Below are 24,077 nucleotides of genomic sequence, written 5' to 3'. Positions count from 1 at the left end.
GGGCGCCGCCCGGTCCCGTCGGGCCATCCCGGAGGAAGGCGGGCGGAGCGGGGACCGGGGGACGTGCACCCCGCGGACACAAGGGGATAGTGTCTCTGTGAGCATCCTGGTCTCGGGGCGCCGTCCCCTGTTGGCAGGCGCTTTGCCTACCCCTTGCAGTGCTTTCCTGCCCCTCCCAAGGGGGCCGTGCGTCCAGACCCACCGCCCCCCCAATCCGTGAGGAGCGGTTAAGTTAAACCCGGTTGTTACTCCTGAAATGAGGGAGACTGATTAATCTGTTGGTTAATAGACCTTGAAATGTGAAATGCAGCGGGCATGCAGAGTGCCGGCAGCGTGTGAGGGCCTCCTGCTCCCGGGCAGAAGAGGTACGTGATGGCTTTCATTGGCAGGAGTACGGGGAACTTCTCCATCACAGCAACAAGATAATTAATTTTTAAAACGTGAGACCTAGCATAAGCATGTTTTGCTTCTTACTTCCTATTTTGGCCAGTTTTTAATTACCTGACTGGCATTAGGAAAGGGGAAACGCAGGCTGGGTATCAGTAGTTGCAAAGGAAGAACTTGTAACCCCCTGAAAAAAAATTTAATATGGATCTTAATATGAATTGGGTTGTTTCGTACAGTGCACTCAGTCTTTGTAATGAGGCTTTTTCTTAAAAGTGGTTTGGTATGGCTACATGTGCCTTTCTGATGCAAGAACTGGAAGGGATCAGGGGACCCCAAGTGACTTCAGAAATGCTCTGAAAGAACTGAAGAGTGAGGAATGATTTCTGTCTTGGAAAAGCATCCTGCTAGCGTCATTTTCTTTTTTTAATTAGAGCTGTAAAACATAGAATGGAGAAAGCTGAAGAACAAGTGTTGCTTATACAATGGTCTTCTGAGGTACAGGTGGATTCTCAGGTGGCCATTTGAAATAACAAATGATGTAACAAAAAGAATTAATCTTCCTTTCAGGGCAGGGGGAGGCATAGCCAGAGAAGAAGACGATTTTAGTAGCTGGCTCTGGAGTGAGAGAGGCTGCTGGGGCAGCAGTGGAAATTTGGAAGTACTGTGGAAAGGAATCCTGGGATTTCAATGATTTTTGGTTTGCATGGCTTGAAAATATATACACTTGCCATTGATTTTCAAAATGCTGTATTTCAAAATATTCTTTCTGGCTTGCCATATTGAGTTAATGTAAATAATGTGGACAGCTGTTCCTTTCCCTTCAGCATGTGCTGACAGATCTTCATTTTTCATGTTTTATTTTGAAAACAGGTTTGGTTTTGTTTTTTTCCCGTTAAGGGAAAAAAAAAAAAAAAGGTTGATTTTTATTTCTTAAACTTTTCTTGGCAGGTGGAATTTTTCTAGGTACCGTTGCTACTGCAGGAATGATAGCAGGTTTTGGCACCACGCTTGCCATGACAAAAAAGAAGAACCCAGACTGGTTTAGTAAGGTTTGTTCCTTTTAAACTATTTTACAGTTCTGATACACAGGGAAGATGATCAAATGCCTTATAGAAATGTTGATATACGTGGAGTTTGGCGGTACAAAGTTGATGGTAAGAGCACTAGACTTAACTGAAGTCAATAGGGGTAGGATTAATTTAGAAATCGATTCAGAGTTGGCACTGCTCAATACTTTAGTACTTGAGATTAGTTGAAATATAATGTAAAACTTACATTGTTTGCTGGAATCATACTGCTGCTATATAATGGAATATCATTGATGGTCCATTTTGATTCTGTTATGTGAACGCACTTCAGTTGGGAGCCTGTATCACCTCAGTGATCCAGTTCACCACACAGTCCCACAGTGCCATAGTGAATTGGGAAGGGAGGTAAATGGAGTGAGGATGGGAATGAGGAGGTAGAAAGCCTATAAGCTGTGGAATATGTAATGTGGGATTATTTAGTTAAAATCTAAGCCCTCCACTCCCTTACCGCTGTGTAAGGGGGCAGATGAGAGTGAGTGGAGTGGCTTGGTACTATGAGATCTGATGGCCAAAAATAATCTGATCTCATGCAATTACTAACAGGATCCACCTGAGCATTCTGAAGAAAAAAACTGCAAAGCAAAGCTAACAATTATACCATGTTGGTGTATTATTCTGAATTAGAGCATATTTAATTGAAGAACACGTTTTTTTCCTCACTAATGCTTTGTTACTGCCAAAAATGTCAAAAATAGGTCCTTAGAATTGGTCAGTCTCTACTCCACCAAGCCCTTAAAATATAATATATATTACAGATGTTTTTAGGGAGCTGGGCACTGATGATTTGTGCTTATTGTTAAAATGTTAATTCAATAACAATGCATGTCAAGAGAAAAAAAATAATCTTCTATTGCACTTTCTATCAAAGCCTTTGTATCTGATCACTCACAATCTCCTTTTGTGGTCAAAGAGCATGAGAGCCTTCCTTTGCCATCCTATTTTCCTCTGTAGGCTGCCATGGCATAACTCATCCATTGCCTTTTCAGCAACAATAAACATGGGTTTCTTTTTTGAAATAGCCGAAACAGAGCACTCCATGAGAAGTTATTTCACAGGCTATAGAACTATATTACAATAAGGAATTTTTCTCCCTTTTTTTTTTTTTAAACATCTTTGGGGGGTTTTTTAAACTTCCTTTTTCCTGAGCATTACATTTTTTCCAGCTTACACATATTCCTGGCTGTCTGGCGCTGTCCTGTTATCAGTGTGAAATTTATCAAGAGTGACATTACATTGACATCTGGGAATATATATGCTGGAAGTGGCACCAAGTGATACATACCATTTCAATTTTTGCTGAAAACCTGTATCTACTGCTATCCATGCAAATGAATTACAACAGTTTGCTAGCAAAAAATCTATCATTCCTGGGCCCCTCAACTTAAATACTGCAAAGCATAGAAAGGTGCTTTTTTGTCAAGGTATCTGTAGGTAAGCAATTTCAAAGAGGAAGGACAGACTTTGAGAATGACTTAACTGTCTATAGAGGCTCTCTGAGGTTTTGTCACCAACGAGGTAGAGTTTTGATGTAGCATTCTTACTGAAATCTGTAGTTACTTACTGCAAGTCATTGCCTGTTATTTTTAAAAACACATCATGTATAATAATTAAAGTGTAGCTATGAATAACTACAGATGATTGCATCCTTCATAGATGTTCAGTGCCTAAATGTGTGGGGTTTCATCCACATTAAGGTGAAGCCATAGTTTGACAGGTAATTTAAGCAAACATAAGCGGGCATTGCTGTTGAAAGAAGTCATCCTACCGGCCCTTAGTTTCTGGCCATTCATTCCAGCCCCTGTAAAAGCTCCAACATTTGTGCTGCTGCGTTGGTGAGGTGATGCTGGTTAATTCTGCTTTGCTTTTTTCCCGCGTTAGTTTTAGTCCAAATCAGTCTTCTGATCCTCTTCGCTGCCTGACTGCAGCGACTGTGCTGGCCCAAGGTTGGGGGAAGGTCCAAAAGAATGAGAATGGATGCTCAGTGTTGGGAAGAAATGTGTGACTTATTCTTTCAGCATTTTTGCTGGCTTCTGCCAGTTTCTGTGTCCATGAAATGGCGGCACGCAAGTCAGAGTAGAAACGGGAAGCAAGCATAATGCAGCCTGGGACAGAATAAAATAGTTTTATGGGAGAAAAAATAGCAATTCAGAGGGGAAGCTTGTAGCATCGTGGCTTCATGACTGCATTCAGACTTCCAGGAAGCAACAGTATGAGATCCCACTCTTGCACAATAGCATCAGGGTTACTGGCAAGAGATAAAGCTGAGATTGCACCTACTGTACCTCCTCCGTGCTAGTGAAGTTAAGTAAATGTTGAAAGCATTTGTAGAACTGGTGCCCAAATTGACTTGAAACAGATTACCTAATCCTGTTTAGTGATGAAGCACTGCAGAGACCTTCAGTTAATAAATGATTCGGGGCTGTTAAAATTAAATGCTCAGATGTGGCAGCCTCCTTGTGATAAGTATCCAGTTTTACCAGCATTTAGGCAGGTGTTTAATTTTACAATGGGTTAGGTCATACAAAACAGCAAACACGCTGAATGCAATCAACCAAAACAGTTGAACACACCATTTATTTTAGGCACAGTTTCCTTTTGGACACCCTGTTATCCACAAAGGGATAGTTACAGGACTGAGGCCTGTGTCTGAAAAAAAAGTCATTTCTCCTTCTCCCACTTCCTGCTTATATCCTCCAGAAAAAAAAAAAAAAAAAAACAACAAAAACCAGCATATATTTTGGTAAGCAAGTCAGCTAATTCTACCCTATATTTTCCTGGCCTGTTTTTTAGAAAGACTCAAGTATTGTTTAATAGCTTATTTTTAAATGAGAGAGTTGCTTTTAAAAAAAAAAAAATAGGAGCAGTAGTGAAGAGAAAACCATCTGTGCACAGAATAACAGGCTGTGAATAAAACTCAGTTCTCTTAAAAAGGTCATTTTGTTGGTGACATCTTTTTCTCCCATGCTACTGTTGTCTTTCTAAATTTTTTAGTGTTTTGTTAATCAGCTTTCCTGATGCTCTGAACAGCATATCTGATAATCATATGACAAACTGTCTTGTTTACAGAAATCCTTATCTGTGTACTTAATACCCTGAGGAATCAGCCTGTGATTGAACGCTGTTTGACTGCTGTCAGTAAAACCAGATCAATTGTTTCCATTTACCACTTTTTTTTTTTTTTTCTGGGGCAATCAAACATTTAAATAGTATTCGGGTGATGGGGTTTTTTCCAGCAATTTTCACAGATAATGACTCCTATTTAAAGATTCTGTGTGAAGGATATTTTTGTCCATTAATTTCCCATCTTCCAAATGGAAGAAATTTTTCTGTGTGTTGTATATGGTTCAACTATGGAAGCAGGAAAAATGTCAGAAATAATCATCAGCATTATAAATCTACTCAAAGCAGTCTCTACTGAAAGAGTTGCGAAAGTTCATTAGCTGTGGTAAGGAAATAATAGGACCTGGTATAATAGTGAGACTAGAGATCTCTGCTGTTTGTGTTTGTGTGCGTGTATGTGTATGCTTACAGAGCATTGCTTTGTTAACAGCTTCCACTTTGGGATGTCCAAATCAGAATAAATAAGGATCAAGATGCATTTTGCTTGTGCCCTTTGCAAGTGTGTGTTTGTCCTTGGGTAACTGCCTACAGCTAAATCCTAAGTGTTAATGCTGAGGGACTGCCTAAGGATCATTTTAATGTTTTAATAAATACAAAGCCAAGAGGAAAAAAGCTACTGGTGCTGTTTCACTGACCAAATACCATAGTGGTAGACACTACATATGTTTAATTATATCAAAGAAGAAAGAGAACCATTTTTTTAAAAAGTACTAAAAAAACTTAATGTCTTTTTAAAGCAAGAATACAAAAGATTATTTTCCACTTTTTGTGATGAATGAAGTGTAGCTCTTTGGCATGTTTTGGAGGATTTTTTTTTGGATCCTTCTGCAAGTTAATTTCACTTTTCAGTAGTTTAGACTACAAATGAAATAATACTTTATTGAATATATTTGTATGTTTGCAGTCTCATTTATGTTTACCTCTGAGCAATACATTTTTTTCTTGAGATACCCAATAAGTAAGTAAACTGTTCAGTTGTGTAAGGACCATAGATGCAAATCTTTACCAGTTACCATCTGAAATCTCCGTTTCCATGTGAAGAATTGAACAGTGGTCTTTCAGAGAAAAAAAACAAACAAGCCCTCTTGCTGACATTCACCACTGCGAGCAAGAGAATTATGTCTGTCTTACTGCTGTTGTGGGCTACGCAGATTGAAGCTGCCCTATACCAAACAGGTACAGCAAGGTGGGCGTTGTGAGATGAGAACGGCTAGCTAGCGGTGAACGTGCAGTGTGAATTAATTGATGTCAGCCAGCCTGTGGCTTATGCTCTTGGTAGCTGCAATGTGCATTCAGGTGCTGCGACAGAGAAGGTTTCATTGTAGTTAGGACCCCATCACAGCTGAGGTTATGTTCTTCTTGGCCTGAGGTGGCTTTTCCAAGTGACAGTGTTTTGTGTTTTCAGGACATGTCTCATGGTAGACTTTTAAGCAGCAATATCTTAACAAGTGGTTAAAACCACCTACTCTTGTTTGTGACAAATATGAGAAGTATGGAGACTGCAGAGCATTTTCTGTGTTGACACTTCGTGAACTCTGCAGCAGGATGGAGTTTAGTGGTGTTGTTTGCTCTTTACAAAATTTTCCTAAATGATTTCCAGAGCTCGTTCAGAGTTGCAGCCCCTCAAAATTAGTCTCTCAGTCGCTGTTATACCCTCCCTGAATCAAGCTGAAAGCTACTCAGTTTCCTAATCTGCTGTTTCAGGAGTGCAGATGAAGACCTGCAGGCCAGTGGTTGCCCACCACCCTTACTGCCCTAAGAAAAAGTACCAAAATCAATGACATAAAATGATGGTGTTCTGATGCCACTGGTATAAAGGCTTGTGAGTGGGTTTGATTTAGTTTTGTATTTTGACTGGTGGGACAACCGTGTGTCCGATTCTTATGCCCACAAAGCAGTTGACTTCAGCATTTCTGGGTAATAAAAATCATCCCTGAGTGGTAGTAGCAACCTTGGCAGCTGCTCCTGGTGGGAAGACAGCTCATCCACCCCCTTGCTTGGCTCTGGGTCTGCTGGCAGCTGTAACAGTTCTCTGTAGCCACGCTAGTACAGCTGACAAGTCAGGAGTAACTCTAGATCACTAAGTTAACTTTTTTAGTTCATATTTTTTTTCCAATATTCACTTTTTCTTGATCACTTTTTTTTTGTTCTAGGGGATTACTGCCACAGCCACATTACCAGAGAGTGGTTCATCACTGGCCTTACGAGCCCTAGGATGGGGCTCGCTCTACGCATGGTGCGGAGTTGGATTGCTCAGTTTTGCTATCTGGAAGGCCCTGGGTGTGCACAGTGTGAGTAGCAAGTGTGATCCCCTCAAATACCATATTTTTCCTTGGGTAATGCATCTTGGGGTGGCATCTCTATACTGCTTCAGCTTAGGAGTTACACCTTCGTTCACCTCACGTGGAGTGACTAACCAGAGTGTGTGCACACAGAGAAGGCGTTCGTACATCTGCAAAAAAAATGGGATGTTGTAGGAGGAGACAATTTTAGGGGAGGGACAGTTTTGTCCTGCATATGTTTATTTGCACAGATGTTTCAGATTCTTCACAAAAGAGCCAGTGTTCTAAGACAGACTAAAATAGTAGCTGCAAACTTTCTATATCCTTTGCTTATTGAATTGAAGGCTACCCCCTGAATCCTATCTTTAGAGCAATCCGTTTATTTGTCCAAGTTCCATTTTTTGCATCAGGACACTGGGGACATAAGAAAAACTGAGAGGAAACCAGCTTGCTTTCTAGTGCATTTCTGGAAGGGGCAAAGGGGCAGAAGATTGAGTTTCATGTGCAATAGAATGGTTGGTCTGTGACATGCCACGTCAAGGAAAAGAAACTCGGGAAGCATCTGTATGTCCCAAGGGGCTAAGGCTATCTTTAGTAAATTGCTTATGTTGCAGTGTTTCACAGCATTGAACGTGAACACTAAAGTTCGTGTAAGCATTTTTGTTTGCCCCTAGTAATGAGCCATGACTTAAGAGTCCCCTGCAGCTGTAAGTTTGGCAGAACTGTCTGCACCCTCTTTAGGACTAGGAATGAATAGACTTCCTTTACCTTGCATGGCAGATTATATATTCAGCAAAGTGTCTCCCAAAATTAAAAGGAAGAAGATACTACTTCATCCCAGTACTGTTCTCATTAATATCTTTATTCAAGTTCTCACTTTTTGTCTTCTCTGCTGATGTGTTCTATAGGTCATGATTGGGATCCCAACATACAGCACTACACAATCCCTTGTTCCTCAGTTTCCAATGTTGAGTCTCAATAGGAGCCATTAAAGAAGGCTGAACACAAACGGGGAAAAAAAAAAAAAAGGCAGAGCAGGACATAGGAGGCATCTACAACACATTTTGTTTAAACTCAGGCCCTCCTTGTGAGGCTGTAGTGGAATGGCAGAGAAGGGGGAGGAAGAGTGGGAGTACCAGTTTATACTCTGCATGCTGAGCTATAGCAGTCTGCTCGGTTTACTGTCAGTTATATCATCAGCCAAAAGGATTCATGTCACACTGTGCTGTTGATTCTTATTTTCATTCTGTCAGAGTACTTCTGGTCCTGCCAAAGGACAACAGAATCTGACCCTAATCTGCAGTTTATGTTAACGGTTTCTCAGCAAGCTTAATTTTTACTTCCTTGAGAAGTACTGGCCTAGAACCACCATTGCCTGGTCTCCCTCTGAGGCTGCTTTCCTTGAGACTGCCAGACAGAAAACAACCACATAAGCTTGAGATGGCCAAGCCCCAGCACACGTCAGAGTCTGATGGGGGCTTCTGGCTACCTGAGAGCAGTGGCTCTTGCCTCAGAAGCATACAGCGCACTGCAGGGCATTTTAGAGACTCATCGAGCATTTGTAGTCAAAGCTGCACCTTATTATATTCTGTGTTGTGTTAATGTTGAAAGGAGGCAGGGAACATTGTATCTTAAGGGGCTCTTGCAAGTGCCTGTCAGGATTGGTTTCTGTCATGGAGTACTTACGCTTCACCGTATTGCACAGCAGACACTGAAGGAAGCAGATTTCTGTCAAGAGACTGTGTCTATGCATGAGTTTGAACAGCGCTTTCCCTACTCTCCACAGACATATTTATTGCATTCACTATAGACTTGAATTCCCACTGCAGAAAGGAAACACGTACAATAGTGCTACTTATTATTGCAGAATCAAAAATTAGCACTTGTAAATTTCCTGTCACACATTTCTTTTTCCTATTATACTATATATGTGTTAAAATCAAATATATATGTGTGTCTAAAGTGTGCTGGAGGTACAAAAGCAGAAGTACGATAAAAATGAAATATTCTGACCAAAGAGGTTCATTAGCATTAAAAATATATTTCCTGACTAATTAATCTTTGATTTTTTTATTGTTGTTGACACTTTTTGCATACTGCTTTAACATAGAATCATAGAATAGTTTGGGTTGGAAGGGACCTTTAGAGGTGATCTAGTCCAACCCCCCTGCAATGAGCAGGGACGTCTTCAAGGAGATCAGGTTGCTCAGAGCCTGGTCCAACCCAACCTTGAACGTTTCCAGGGATGGTACATCTACCACCTCTCTGGGCAACTTGGGACAGTGTTTCACCACCCTCATTGTAAAGAATTTCTTCCTTATATGTAGCCTATATCTATCCTCTCTTAGTTTAAAAAACATTACCCCTTGTCCTATCAGAACAGGCCCTACTAAACATAACACTCAGGAGCAAATACCGACTGTTGAGAGAAGGTATTTCTGTGCTTAAATATAATTTTCCTGAACAGTTGAGATTAAATAAGGGTTATAAGCTGACTGGTACATTAGTAGTTCTGGACTCTTAAACATATGCTCATTTTAAGAAGGGCCTATTTGTTTTTATTTATTTTCCTATTTCAGGGGAACATTGTGATACTTTTGAAAATTCTTAATTGCTATCATGTAAGCAGAGATAATAGATTAACATTCAGACAGTTAAAATACTGATTTTAAAAAACACATATTAAATGCATATATTGTATCTAATAATTATTGGATAGCCAGAAAAATAAAGTTTTATTTGTGGGAAACTATTCACTGAAGTTGTCACTGAAACAAAGTTTCTTTCCACATAAACTGTTCAGACCACAGAAGACATCGTAGATGTTATGCGAAGCTCATTTCAAATTAATATTTTAAAATGAACATTTTAATTTCAGTTAAACATTTTAAAATGAGTCTATCATGAATTAACCTGAATAAAAATGTCCCGAGTCTTCAGTGTGGCTGAGTGCTGCAAGTTAATTTGCTCTGTAGTACATGCAAGTTCCCAATACCTGCAGAAGTTCAAGTTACAACTTCAAACCTAGCATCAGACAGCAAGATTTGAAAACTAATAACTTAAGGCAGACTTTCACTTCTGAAAGCACTGTGCTGTATGTGACCTGAGGGGAGACTCAACTCATTTTGATGCCAGGAATCTGTGTGAACTTAATAACTACAGCTTTGGCAGCTGGACAAAGAGAGGAAGAGGTTCTGCCCAGCCTCTTCACCTTACTGACTTTAACGGTAACCAGCTGCCTTTGGGACCAGCTAATTAGTGATCTGGCCCTGCTGGGCAGCAGCTTCATTTGTTTAAGAGCTACCGGTAATATTGAAAACATTACTGACAGCTAATGTAGTCTCTCGGTATTAAATTGTTAAGCATAATTAAATTCTGATTGTAAGCACTGCAGATGTTTCATTTAGCAAACAAGAAAGCTGGTTCTGTCACACGTAAGAGTACATTAACTTTCTCAAATCCATTGCCAGCTCTGTCCCTGTGACTATCTTGGTGGGATCGCAGCAAATAAAGGGCTGACCTTCGCTTGCAGGGCTTGGAGGGGAGTTCCAAGTCAGGTAAACCTGAGTTGCTAAGTGTCGTTTAGTGCCTCATGTCATCTCCAGGAGAAAAATACAAGAAGCCACAGCGGAAAATCAGACATGATGGGTTGGCAGAAATCACACCAAAAGGAATAAGAGAGCTTGAGGCATGGCTGGCTTGGCCAGGAAAGCTGTTGAGGAGTTCCACTTCTTCCTGGCCAGCCCACGGAGACGGCTGAAGCCAGTGCACACCAGAGCTGGGGCTGGCTTGACAGGAGGAGAAGAAAAGCAAAGCTTGTCGGTGAATTTGGAGAAGTGCAGGGAAAGATATGCTCAGTGCTGTACGGGCTTTGAACTCTGCTCACGTTAGCCATGCGCTGGTTCCAAATGATAGACTGTTCCATTGCTGCGACTGAGTTGTCCGAACCCGTATGTCCGCGTACCTGCCCTAAGCCCCTTGTGATGGTTCTGGCACCCACAGGAAGAGGTGGGCAGCATCTCCTGCGCACCTGAAAGGGTAGAGCTAAACCAGCAAGGTGCTGCTACCATTTATGTATTTTTGGGAGGGGGAAAAAAAAATAAGGTCTGTACGATTGCCCTGCGCTGCCAAGGGCCGATCGCTGAGTCCCCCGGGGGCGGGGCCACGAGGGGGCGGGGCCGGAGCGGCTCCGCTGCACCGCAGCGACACCTGCTGGCGCCGGCGGGAACAGCCCCGTGTTATTTTTCACACTGACGGAATAGGCGGTTTTAATCGTCGTGTAACGACCCGGCCCTGCAGTAGTGGCACACGGTGTTGCCATTAGTTAGAGCCCAGAAGAGCTGTTTCGCTTGGTATGGTTGCCAAAATGCCGTGGTTGTTAATGTTCGGGGATGTGTTTCCTGTGAGCATAAATTATTGACGGGACAGTGAGTGATTGATAAAAATATGATTACTCTAAGCTTTGTGACTGTTTAAATTATCTTGTCATCACTTGCAAAGTCAGAGATGAAACGACAAGAGCAAACTGGCACGATATTTCCTTGATGAGTCATAATTGCTGTAATTAATCTGCATCCGTCATTCTGAAGCAGCGTCGTGATTGCTCAGCAGTTTGTGTCATAGAAGGGAACTGCAGCCACAGTTCAGGATCCCTCGTCCTTACACCTTCCGAGACAGCCTGTGTTTGCCATAGAAGCAAGTTGTTGCTAAGATCTGCTTCAGACCCCGAGGTGATACGCCAGCTTTGGTGATGCTAGATTTTTATTTAATCTTTGTGGTTTATTGGTTCTTAAACCAGTGCTGTGACAATGCCTACTTCCAGCTCTTAAATGGCTTTATTGTTAAAGGTGGGTCCCTGTGTCTTTAGTGTCTGCTGCTTTTTATGCCAGCATGAAAACCAAGGGGTGACAGTAAGTAACTGGTCTTTATATCTTGGTGAGGGATATAAAAGATTTTACGCTGTCTCAGGTTGGGTTGTTAATATCCCCTGACTGCAGTTACCATTGTTGTAGTCTGAGGACAGGCTGGTAGGTGATACTAGTCAACTCGTATTCCTAAACAGAGAAGCAATGGATTGGTGAGGACTTGGTGTGGTAATGGTTTAAGTTCTGTTTTTCAATAATGCAGAAGAGAAATCTTCATTTTCAGAACCCAGGAGATGGTGATTATCTAGTTTTATATAGTACCTCTTGTGGAAAATAACCAGCTGTCAGTAACGGTCAGACTTTTTTAACCTGCTTCCTGCAGTCTCTTAGGAAAACATTTGAAGTCAGTCTACCTTTGATTATCTCCGGGCTTAGAAGCTCGGTCTATATTAGCAAGTGTCATTGACCAGCAGCATTGGAGCACTGAAGCAACTGGGGACCGAGGACCTGACAGCTACAACCATTCCAGGGGATTTTTAAAATTTGGACTGACTCTGGCCTTGCCCCAAGGCTTGAATGTCTATTTGCAGCTGGCTTATGTTATGTGCGTTCCTAGAATGCTTCTTCAGTTTTGTGTCACCCTAAAGAAACCCAGTTCATGTGTTTTCCGGCTGTTCAGCATTACACAAACTCATGCCCAGTAAGCACAGACAACTGGGAGACTGAGCATTCCTGATCTGACCCCCAGTTCTTATCCAGACACAGCCACAGCTTTCCTCTGCCTTCCTCCTCTGCCTTCTGCTCTGAGGCACTTCACAAAATACAAGGACATGTGCAATGTTAAACACAAGCTGGATAATTGTCATCTGGCTTGAAACAAAACGGCACCTTTTTTAACAAGTGTATTTGCTATTTGATGACTTCCACATCATGGCATTATCTTCCAGGGTTTTGAGCTCGCAACCTCAGAAGCCTGCAGCCACCCTCTTCTGGTGCAGTGGGCTGACTGTTTTCTGATGCAAAACGCTGAGGTATTAAAATAAATTTTGTAGAAAAGAATGGGTTTGGCCAGTTTGTCATTTCATTTTTTTTAAAAGTTGAATAGCAGTTGAACATTCTCCATATGAAATGCTCAATGAAGTTTTAAATTCTCAGTTGAAGAATAAATGGTGTTTCACTCAGTAAAAAATTTTAAAAGTAAACAATTCAAAATTATCTTAAAACCCCAGTTGTTACAGTTAACCTAAACCTATTTTCATGAAAGTTTACAAAAATTGAACCTTTCTTATTTTATTTACCTATTCTACAGATGTTATGATCCACCACATCTTTTTGTTGCTTGGAAAAATTATAGTTTCACAATTTTCTAGAAATTACAGTTGAGTTGTAAACCCTTGTTTTAAATAAGCAGGTTTTTGGTTTTAATTATGCTTGCAGCTATAGAATACTTGACAGGTATTAAAACATACCTATGAATGCCTGATGTTCTGTTTTTGGTTTGTTTGTTGTGTTTTTTTCTTAAACTATCAGCAATTATGAGCCTTCTTTTAAAAGCAGAACGATACCCTCAGCCCTTGTAGACGGAAGCATGCAACAATTAACAAACAAGATAAGTTATGCTTTAAGAGCCCTTTTGCTCTTCATGCCCCCAATAAATTAGGTTTTATTTCCTCAGAAATAAAAGCATTCTTTCTCCCATAGGAAAAGGGCCAGGATGATTCATATGTAGGTTTGTGAGATTCTGATTGTTGCTTCCACATCTGTTCCATGCAAAGCTGGGAAAATAGTGAGAAGAATTGCCTAGTAATTTGTGAGTAATATAGTTATAAAATATTAGTTTATCATTTTTATGGTGACTCCTAATGAAATATCCTGGTTTTCATTGATCTTAACCTTTAAAATATTAACAGTCTGAAACAATTGCACAGCTGTGGAGAGACATCTAAAACAATTAAAAGCAATACAGAGAATATATGCTTGCCATGGTTTTGTTGGTAAGGACATTTTCTCGGCAGGCTGCTTTTCTCTAGAGGAAATCTAACCTCTGAATCACCATTTTAAGCATAAAAATAATAATATACTCCTGCTCATTTTGAGAGATATTTGATATAATTTTGTGAGATTATAGTCATAGGTACAGTATACATACAAAGGAGTATTGGCTTTAAGGATGAATTAATTTAAAAAATAAAATGAGAACATGGAGACATAGTCTTCAAAAATTACTGGTTTTGGCATCTGTAAATAGTATTAAGATCTATAGATCTCAACCAAGTATAGGCATGTTGCAGTGGCTGAAATTTTTGTGCTATTTCATAAATGAAAAAATATTGCTATAAAAGCAGTATATCTCCTACAATCATTCTAGAGTCATTCTAGAGTCATTCCTACATTTTTTGTTTATTAGTTTTTAATTTTAGCTGTATTTAATCCTCACCTAAATATTATGAAGTTTCTATTCCTTATCATGGTTATGTTTGATTACCTGAAAGAAATATATCTTTTCTTTGCTATTTCATGATTATATATTTCGATATAAATCAAATCTGCCCATTTTTTAATGTTCTTTTATTTCCTCAATACTAATTTAAATTCAAGCTCTTAAAAAGAAGATGGAGTACTAGTACAAGTTAGCACTTGCTCCTCCTGTTTATACAGGGTTTTTCTGTACTGCTTATATTGCCTAATTAATTTGGTGTGGAGAAGACCTGCCTCCACACATATGTACTGCTAGTATTTTATCCAAGAAATAAATAATAAAAAAAACCCCTAACCTGTGAACTTCACTGTAAACTTGATAAGGCAGAATGCTTATTCAAGGAATAAGATCATAATTTTCCTACTGGAAAGCTGCTACAACTACTTTATGAATAGGGACAGCTGTAAGTAAGTATTTCAAGAATAAGGGAAGACTGTAACTGTAGCTGTCTTGAGGAATTACTCTGCTGTGTCTTGGGAGAGACTTGTAGCTGTTGGCTGCCACCAGCCTGTTAAGAAGCTAGAAAGAATAAAGCCATGTTCAGCCTGTGGTCTGAAATTGCCCCTGTGGAGCCGTTCCACGTGGTCCTAAGTGGAAGTGTGGGTTGATCCACTTCTCGGCTGCACATAACTGTGAGCTGTAAGTATACAACTCAAATATGAATAAAAACTTCGATGATAGGTGCAAATTATTTGTGCTACATCTTGGTCCCATGGGATCTTCCTGTGCTTTGTTAAGTGTGGTGGTATGGCCACACTCACGCTTCTCTGGTCGAAGACCCCAGCTGCTCTGCGCACCTGGAGGCGCCCAGTCGTCTCTCCCTGGCTCTGGGTGTCACACTGGCTCTGACAGGTTTCCTGCCTGGAATTCAGCCCCGCTCATGGCATCAAGGCACACGCGTCACTGAAGAGTTTTGGTTCTATGGTGGCTCTTTACCCAGCCATGAATGAGGACCTTGTGAATGAATTCCTGTAATTTTTTTCTCAGTAGCATAAAAGACTTTTCTCTTTATTCTCTCACATAGTATCAAAACAAAGTCACAGGTGCACAGGTGCACACACACACAGAAGTCAAACTGTGTATGATGCATATCATGAATTCCTGGACATAGAGAGGAAAAAAAATTACTCAGGTTGCCCTTTTCAGGAAATGCCTGCTTGCAGCCAATTCATGTTTTCACTTTAATTCAGCTATCCAAATTACAGCACAGAAGAGCTTAGGGAGTTGGGACACTCATCCTGAGATTTTACGTCCATTAACCAGCTTGCTTTATGCATTTAGATATTTAACTATTTTAAATTTTAAATTACTTTAATATTAAATTTCATATTGCTCAGAGTGACTAAGGAGCAATGACTAATACACCGAAATAGACTAATCACGTGGATGTCCTTTCCAGGCACGCAGATTTAAACGTAAGATTCTGTGAAATAAATGGCATGTTCCTTAGTGATTTCAAAAGTATTGCACTCCATTTTTCTACACGGCATGAAAGCCTTTTGCAACAAGATGGTATAATCCAAACTTTGTAGCATTATTTTTATTTTGAAGACTGATGCGGCATCACTGAAATCAATGAGAATAGGCTTGAGAATGAGACGCTGACTTCATCTTCTTTGAGATATCATATACTACAAAAACTTATTTTATTTCAGAAAGATCAACATGGAAATGTATAAAATTTTGAAGGATACTCCTGTATCTCTGAACCTATGGAAATGACTTTTTTTTTTTTCCAGATTGTGGTTTACAAACCCACTGTCTTAGTGTATATAAATTAATATCTGTCTTGCTTTCTTTCCCATTGATCATAGTTAGCTAATCACTTCCTTTTTTTTTTTTTTTTTTTTTTTTTTAATTCAAAATAATCTAGCCTTAAACCAGAACAGTTTTGGAGTTTTCAGGCTTTTCTACTGGAATGGCATCTCCTTCCTTTTATGATAGATGTATAGAAAGATACTTTCAGGCTACCAGTTACCAACCCCACTTTTGAGAGCTAAGTGACATTTGCACAGAAATTAAACCAGACAAAGTAGAGTTAGTGTGACACGTTTCTGATGTAGACCAGCTGTCTTCTTATTTGTGGAATCCATTCGTTTATGAATGAGTAACATGGCTGCTGCACATTACTTGGAAAAGTAATGTGAGGAAAGTATTTCATGTATTTTATCTCTTCATGTGACCCAGTCATTGGAAAAGAGAGCCTGACCCTTGTGACTTGATAGCTCTCAGTAGTTCACCAGTAATTTGAGACAGAATGTGTAGCACCTGTGGGAGGTATAGTGGCTTGGGAACAGTGACAGCTTCGTTCTAAACAGTGACAATCCTCTCCCTGTAAAGTTCACTTAGGTTATTTTCATGTTATTTTTCTTTTAAAAAGCACGGGACATGTTTTACCCAATTACACAGGATTTATAGGGATAGGTTTCTGGAAAAATATGTCTATGTGCTTGTTTAATTTTAGGCATTGTAAATAGCTGTCTGATTTCACAGAGAGTATTCAACACTGTGTAAGGTTAAGTGTGTGTGTAAGTCTCCATGGGACAGGGGGTTAATATGAGCTCTTGACTTCTCTAGATGGTTTAACAAAATTCTGCTGCTGCTTTGCTCTACCTGGGCCTGAAACACTGGAATCGGCAAACAGGTTGAGAACAATGTACTATGATGGTACGGTATAAGATAGTTAAATATTAGGACGTATACTCCCAGGACTGACTCTCTGAGGGCCATTTTCATAGACCTGTAGTTCTGAATAATCCGAACGTTCATAATGCCTTTGCAATGAAGTGTAAGATCTAAGAGTATGAACCAGGGCTCTATTTTCCATGCTCATTTTAGACGTCAGCCTGCAAATGGGCACAGGGTGACCCGCACCGAGTGCCCTGTTTTACACTGAGAATCGGAGAATCACCTTCAGCCAGCATGCTGTCTGCTCTGCTCTTTGCGTACTGTAAGGGCTCAGCGCTTGCCGTTTTCTACAAATAACTTGCTATTTCTGTATGCGGACCTTGGCAATCGTTTGCTAGCAAGGGTGACAGCAGTCATTTTAAGATTTGGGAAAAGGTGGCAAGAACAATCCTCTCTGATGCTCTGAAATCCAGGACAGCCCGTCTCATCTTCATGCCTTGTGAAATCGAAGGTGGCTGAGGAGAACACAGGGCACGTACATCCTGTATTCTGCTGCCAGTCGATATTCCAGTTCAGGGCATCTAACCTTATTTCACTGGGAAGCTAATGTAAGCAGGTCTTACTGGTACGAGTACTAAAATAGGAAACCAATAATTCCTAGAATCTGGGTTGGCCTATTATGAATGTCAGACATTAGAGAGAACATTTCTTCGTAAAACTTTCATTCTAGGATTCAAATAGACTCTTTTACCCCCTCTTCCATTCATTTTAATATGAACGGCCACGTAAGTGCTCTCAGTAATAGTGCTATCCCAATTTTTGCGTGACATTCTGTCAACGATGTACATTAAAAAGAGATTATTAAATGGAAGATGCTTTTAGGTCCCCATATTTTTGCCACCTGAGGCAGGATCATTAGGTTAAGATAAGAAAATAACAGTGATCTGTAGCTATTACAGATTATTTAATGCAGTAAGGTAGATGATACCCTTTTAGAAAGAAGCTTGACAGTCAGAGGTGGAACAGTTACTGTAATTTATTTGGCAGGAAAAAACAGTGTCAAGCTTTGCAATATCTGTGATAAAAAAAAAAAATTCACTTGAGTGAAATTCACTTCAGAGAGTTGCCTCCAGGAACGGAGCATGCTGGAATGTTAAATCAAGAAATGCGTTACAGATCGTTCATGTACCTCTAGATTCGGAAGCAGCAGCTGGGAGAGTGGCCTGGGATACTGAAGGCAGCAGAAGGAGGTAAAATACATTCAGCTTTTAGTGCTCAGTTAACTGCACTATTAATTGAAGACATTATCACAGTTGAACCGAGTACCCCAGTGTCAGTGTGGCTGCCAATAATAAAGAGGTAGCCGTTTCAGTGCACTATTTCAAAACATTCCAGTACGTAGTACATAGCACATTGGCTTTCATAATTAAACTAATGCCTTTTGATTTGAGACCACTGGCATGTGTATTGTGGAATCTGGAGGAAATACAGGAAATTTCCAGGGAGGGGGAGGAGAGAAGAGACCTCCCGAGTGGCATGTCTACTAAAAAGAAAAGGCAAGGCAAGACACAGATTCCTAATTGCAGTATTTCCCTCATCAAGAAGTGTGCTTGTCCCCTCAGAGGTAAAGCAGGTAAAGACAATGTCTCAATTCTTGCACCTCAAGTGTGCAGTATTAATAGAAAATAAAGCTAGATTCATCATCCTCACACCAAGCTCACCATGCTGCAGGAAGTGACTGGTCACTGGTAAGCCCAATTCGTTGAAGGACATCTAATTTATGTGTTTAGTGAACAAATTTTACCTTCACTACAAGGATCCTCTGAAGTTAAAATGGGCCTGGTATGATATTGTCAACCAAATGCAAATGAGAACAACCCTGAGGCCAGTGTGAATTACTCTGGAGGCCAAATTTAGTCCTAAATATATAAATACATTAAATAGAGTTTGGCCAGTCCAAAATATCCAAAATTTGGATATTAAGCTGACTGAGAGAGGTCACAGCCTGAAATTTGATACCAGAACAGTTCATAAGCAGGCAGACATTAACACCGGGAGAGAAGGGATAAGAACTTTGGGATGCAGTTTCCATGGTTATTTATGGGTGTATACACTGGTTCCATTGCATCAGATAGGAGTTATTTTTCAAAGTCCTCCCCATGCTTTTAGGCAGTGTGGCAAGTGAGCTTTAGCAGAGTTCTGAGTGCGAGGAGGACAGTGGTGAGTATTTGGAAGTACATTCAGGACAGCAACAAGCACAAATGTGGAAATGGAGGAAGAAACTCAGAAGCTGGTGTTATTAGTGAAACAGAAGAGAAAGGGGAGATGGCTTAGAAGTCCAGATCAAAGCCCTGATGAAATACTGTACTGCACTTTCTTACTGGGAGCAGAGGGAGACGGGGAAAATAGAAGTCCGTGACTAGTCCTAGTTACGTTGCTCAATGTATTATTAGTGAGAACTCAAAAACTGCTGTGGAGAGAAATAATAGGGTGCAGTATCTTTTAAGTTGTATAGAAAGGAAAACTCCTAGTAAGAGTTAGTAGCTTTGACGTTTGTAGCGTGAAGAAATTGGCCCTATTTAAACATAATGTGAAGACATTATGTATTAGTGAGGGCCATGACAGTCACTGTAGATAATGTCCTTCTTAAATAGCTGACAACCTTAAGTATAACTTTGAGAAGACAATGCACAGTGGTGATCAGCTTGGCATTATGATTTATTAAAATAGCTCACTGTTCAGGAATCACAAAGGAAGAAAGTTTGTGGAAAAACATAAAACATGGTCTAAGTGGTGAATTGCAATGAAAAACTATTTGGGCAGAGGGGGCTTGTGGAAAAGGGCATAGATACTGGCAAGAGAGGAAGTGATAAATGAGCCATGGAGTCTGGCATCACTTGCAAAGTGGTTTTACAAATAATCATCAAAATCTGAGAAGACAAGGCTGAGGAAATTTCTCAGGGAGTCTTAAAAGCAAAAGAAAGACGTTGACTATTTCACATTTGGTCTACGTGTTAAGGAAAAATTACTTTTCCAGGAAATGAGTTGCTTTTACCTGAAGAACATAAATTAGCATTACGAGGGGAGAAAAATCTGAATATTCTTAAATCTGCAGCTGCTAGCAGTGCTTTTAACATAAATACCTTTTTTCTTTCAGAACAGAGCTGTAGTGTTTTATTTCCCAGACAAGACTGCTTTTTGCATTCGAGGGTTAGGGTTTGGCATGTTAGTAATTATAAGGCAGCTGTTAGAGGTGAGGACGCACTGTAGTTTTCTTAATGGCTCCCCCACCCATCATCCTCTTTTTGGAGGCCTTATGTAATTGCTTTTAGTTTTCTTTCGGGTTGTGTATCTTCAGTGGAGTAACAGAAGTGTCCTGTAGGGCTTATGAGTGTGTCATTTAAATTTGACACTAAAAGAAATTTAGAAGTCTGAATTTAGAAACAGCTAGAAAATCCACATTGCATCAGATCATTAGCTGGTATAAAATGTTTTATTTCCAGTTATACCAACTGAGCTACAGCAGTTTACATCAGGTTAGGATCTGAGCATTCCTGTGTTACCAAGCACCCAGATAATACTTAGAGTGAGATGAAAGAGTAGTAGAGCTGGCTTACTCTTTAGGAAGTAAAAAATGTTAAATAAATTGAATACTTGCTGCACATCAGATAACTGGGGTAATTTAATTACAGAGGTCTGGAAAAAACAGCTAAGCCAAAGCTCCTAAAGCATTTCCTACTGTTAATACTTGTATTTAATTGTCAGCAATTATTTAATGTAATTTGGGCTGTTCCCCTTCGTCAGCTCTGATACCAGTGTTTATTATTGTTGGAAATATTAGCTGCCTATGAGAGCTTTTCAGTTTTAAATAAGAAGCAAAAATATTAGTTTAGGAACAATTGTGGGTGTTTGCCAAGATTTGTAAAAACCAAGAACAAATAATTAATCAAAACAGCTATCTGATCAGAGTAAAATATAAAGCAGACAATGAACTAGTTTTCACATAAGAACACAGTCAGGATAAAACAAAAAGGATAATTTGGCTCTGAATTTTCCTCCTACTTTATATAACATGTATTTTTATTTGATTAGCAGTACCCAGGCATTTTTACACAAAAACTTGAGTTCTAAAATGCTTTCATCCATCATAATTAGTTATTGTCTTAGTAAAGGATTGGTAATTTCTTTGTAAATTGTTTCATTCTTTGTATCAGCTGTAACTTGAATAATTGCAGTCCAGCAACGTTTCTCTAAAGAAGTACCAGCTCTTTGTCAGAATTATTCACACGCAGAAGGACTTGAACAGAAAATGGCCCAAAGGTATTTGTAAAAAAACTAGTGACCCATAACACACAAAATATAGGCATGTTAGAGAAGATGCCTGTGTGGCTGTTCAGGGTATCTAGATTTCCAGGAACATCCTCCTGGGACATGCTGGCTGAGACAACATTTTGTCTTCAAGAGGTCATTGCATCCAGTGCTTGAATACCACATCCTGTCTTCTCTGCTTGAATGTCATAAATTCTAAACAGCTTCCTAAAAATAGCAGTCCAATATTTCCCCTATATCCTGCTGTTTGTGTAACAAGATTTTCACTGATTTGATTTTTCCATGCCTATCTTTTAAAAATACATTATATGTAAAAATACGTGTAAAAATCTTGGAAGAAAGAAACATGTTAAATCTAAATACTATCTTCAAAAAGAAGTTATTTGTAAAGAAACGAAATTTCAGTTCTGGCCTGCCAGGACTATTGAATCAGACATTGGTGATAAAATGGTCATCATAAATACAAATTGGGCAATTGGTATGAACATATTGGTATACAGAATATAAAACTAGCAAACTTCCTCTTTCACAGCATTTTAATTTAACAACAGTGGAAGAAAAGCTTGGTCCTGTATATGGTTATGAATCTTGTTTTCCTTCCTACTAATGTATACATTTGAACAAGACTTTGTTTTGTCACCTGTGTCTGTATGGTGGGAGAAACCTAAATTGTCAGAGCTGACCGCTATTTTTTCTTTAATCCCTGTTTTAAAATCCTTGAACAAACTTATTGGGCTGTTAATCCATTAGAAGTGTAGAAAAAGGCACTACAGTCAAAATATGGGCACATTCTATTGAGGTAATTTTCCTCCAAGCAAAAGCATTTTAAACGTGTGTGTGTGTATATGTATTGTAGTTCATGTAACCATAGTGAATCATTCAGGCAGGTGGCCAAAATTAGGCACCCCAGTGTGGTGCTTTAGAAGGGGGGATTGTTGTGAGTCCCTTCGTATTTTTTTTAACTTTGTTAATTCAGCCAACATAATCAGAGGGAAAGTCTTAATTTTCTCTTATTGTCAAAGTCTTTTTACCTCTTCACACAGCCTATTTTGTGGAATAAGACCAGGGTTCACGGTGCTACTTTATTTGCTCCTTATTAACAGTTAACTGATTTTATTTTTTAATCTCTTTTATAGATGAAAGAATTCCAAACTAAAATGCAGTCAATGTTTCCAGCAATTCCTAAAAATAGTGAGTCCAGCATTGAATGGGAAGACTTACTTAAATCCAAGTGAAAGCCTCAAAGCCATTTGGAGATGTCTCTTGCAACAAGAACAGGAGCGGAAGTAGCAGAAGTGTCCCATCTGAAAAACAGAGAAGAAAACTCAGACTGATACCTTTCAGCATACTTGGTATAGTTGATTTGTGAGGAAATGAACCCTCCAAGACAAGTTGGATCCAACTTGAAAAAAGACTTTATCTTATGAAGACTTAAAGAAAAAACTGATCTTCAGTAGTAAATATAAGGACAAGACCTCAATAAACTCTTATTCCATCCCTCTTCTTAAGGGAAGTTTCATGAAATTTCTCTAGGAAAAACAGAACGGTACTTTCAGTGACATTTACATGTCCCATTAGGAATGTAACCATCAACTCAGTTATAACAGATCTTTTATTGAGCCTAAAGGTAAAGCATACAGTGCACTTTTCTAAAAATAAAGGAATTACTTTCTCTGTTGCAAATTTAAATATCTGAACCAAATTATTTTTGTCTGTCTGAAGGGAAAGTTTAAAACATCCGATATGCAAGTAGTGACCTACTGAGCTCTTCTGTAGACCGTCAGAAGAGATCTCTACAAAGTGCAGTATTTTCTCAGTATTAGCTTTTTTTTTATCAGACCCCACAGTAGTGAATCTGATACTTTGCATAAAAGTCTGTACTATGTTTGTATATTTAAGTTGTAAGTGAAAAAGGCATAAAATAGTGAGACACCCAGTCTGTCCTACACAAATATTTTCAGCTAAGCAAATGTATGGGCAGGACCAGGTGTTTTTTGTATTTCAGTGATTCCTGTGGCTCTTCTACCAACAGAAGCAATGTGACATTTTCCACACTGCAGTAATCTCATGAAGTGTGGGCGTAAACTAGGAAGAATAATGTCTTACTCAAACATTGTATTTGCAGAACTGTAGATCTGTGAAAATGCAGAGATTAAAAAAAATGCTATCAGTGAACAGTCCTTTGTTGAATGCTCAATTATCAGTTTTTTTTATTAATTGCACACAGCCCAATTAGTCAGTTGTCAGATTTAATAAAGTCCTCTTAAAACCTGTCTTTTGTGATTAAGTTTTTATATTCCTAGGAAGGAACATTAAAAAAAAAGCTTTAAATGTCAGATGAATAATAGAGAAGTATGGTTTTCCTATGAAACATGACAGCACTCAAATAATATCTTTAAAGCAATTCAAGTGTAATAGTTGACATCTTTCCGTAGCTTGATGCTTGTAATCCAATATTAAATAAATTGTGGTGAATACTGCCATCATATGCACATGAAAAATGGTACTATTTTCATATTCCTGTTAGTTTGTGAGCATGGTGATACCTGTATTGCCTATGCTTATGCATATTAGTGCTGAGCTCCCAAGTTTAACAAGTAACCACGTCATTAAAACTGGTCAAGTACTAAACTGAAGTAAATAAATGCAAATCGCATGATATCCTTAAGGTTGCTTACCTTTAGTTTCTGAGGTGGGATTCAGGTCATCTCTCTTTATCTGGATTAAATAACTCGCCTAAATCAGTCATCCAATCAGTTCCCTGCACAGTCAATGGAGAAAGATGGGACTGGTCAGAGGGTGACCTGCACTGTGCTAAAAGGAATGGGTGCACCTGGAATTGTGCAAGGCAGCTGAACTCACCTCCTGCTGGCTGCCTTTAGAAAGAGCTGCTCTACCT

At 39.4% G+C, this 24,077-nt stretch overlaps 1 protein-coding gene across 1 annotated transcript in view; it reads left to right on the top strand.

Moving 5' to 3' along the window:
• The window catches only part of TMEM242 (transmembrane protein 242), a gene marked incomplete at its 5' end in the record, with an annotated part of 23,803 nt that extends 1,291 nt beyond the window's left edge, over window positions 1-22,512 (top strand). Inside the window, 3 exons of the mRNA XM_009887614.1 lie at window positions 1,327-1,436; window positions 6,749-6,886; window positions 22,315-22,512. Coding sequence (XP_009885916.1) covers window positions 1,327-1,436; window positions 6,749-6,886; window positions 22,315-22,413 — 347 coding nt within the window. The remainder of the gene's footprint in view (window positions 1-1,326; window positions 1,437-6,748; window positions 6,887-22,314) is intronic.
• Window positions 22,513-24,077: the final 1,565 nt, after the last annotated feature.

This window comes from Charadrius vociferus, unplaced genomic scaffold, assembly GCF_000708025.1.
Source record: "Charadrius vociferus isolate BGI_N301 unplaced genomic scaffold, ASM70802v2 scaffold176, whole genome shotgun sequence".
Lineage (NCBI taxonomy): Eukaryota > Metazoa > Chordata > Aves > Charadriiformes > Charadriidae > Charadrius > Charadrius vociferus.
Note: the sequence above shows the minus strand (reverse complement) of the source record. Positions and strands in the feature narration are given on the sequence as shown.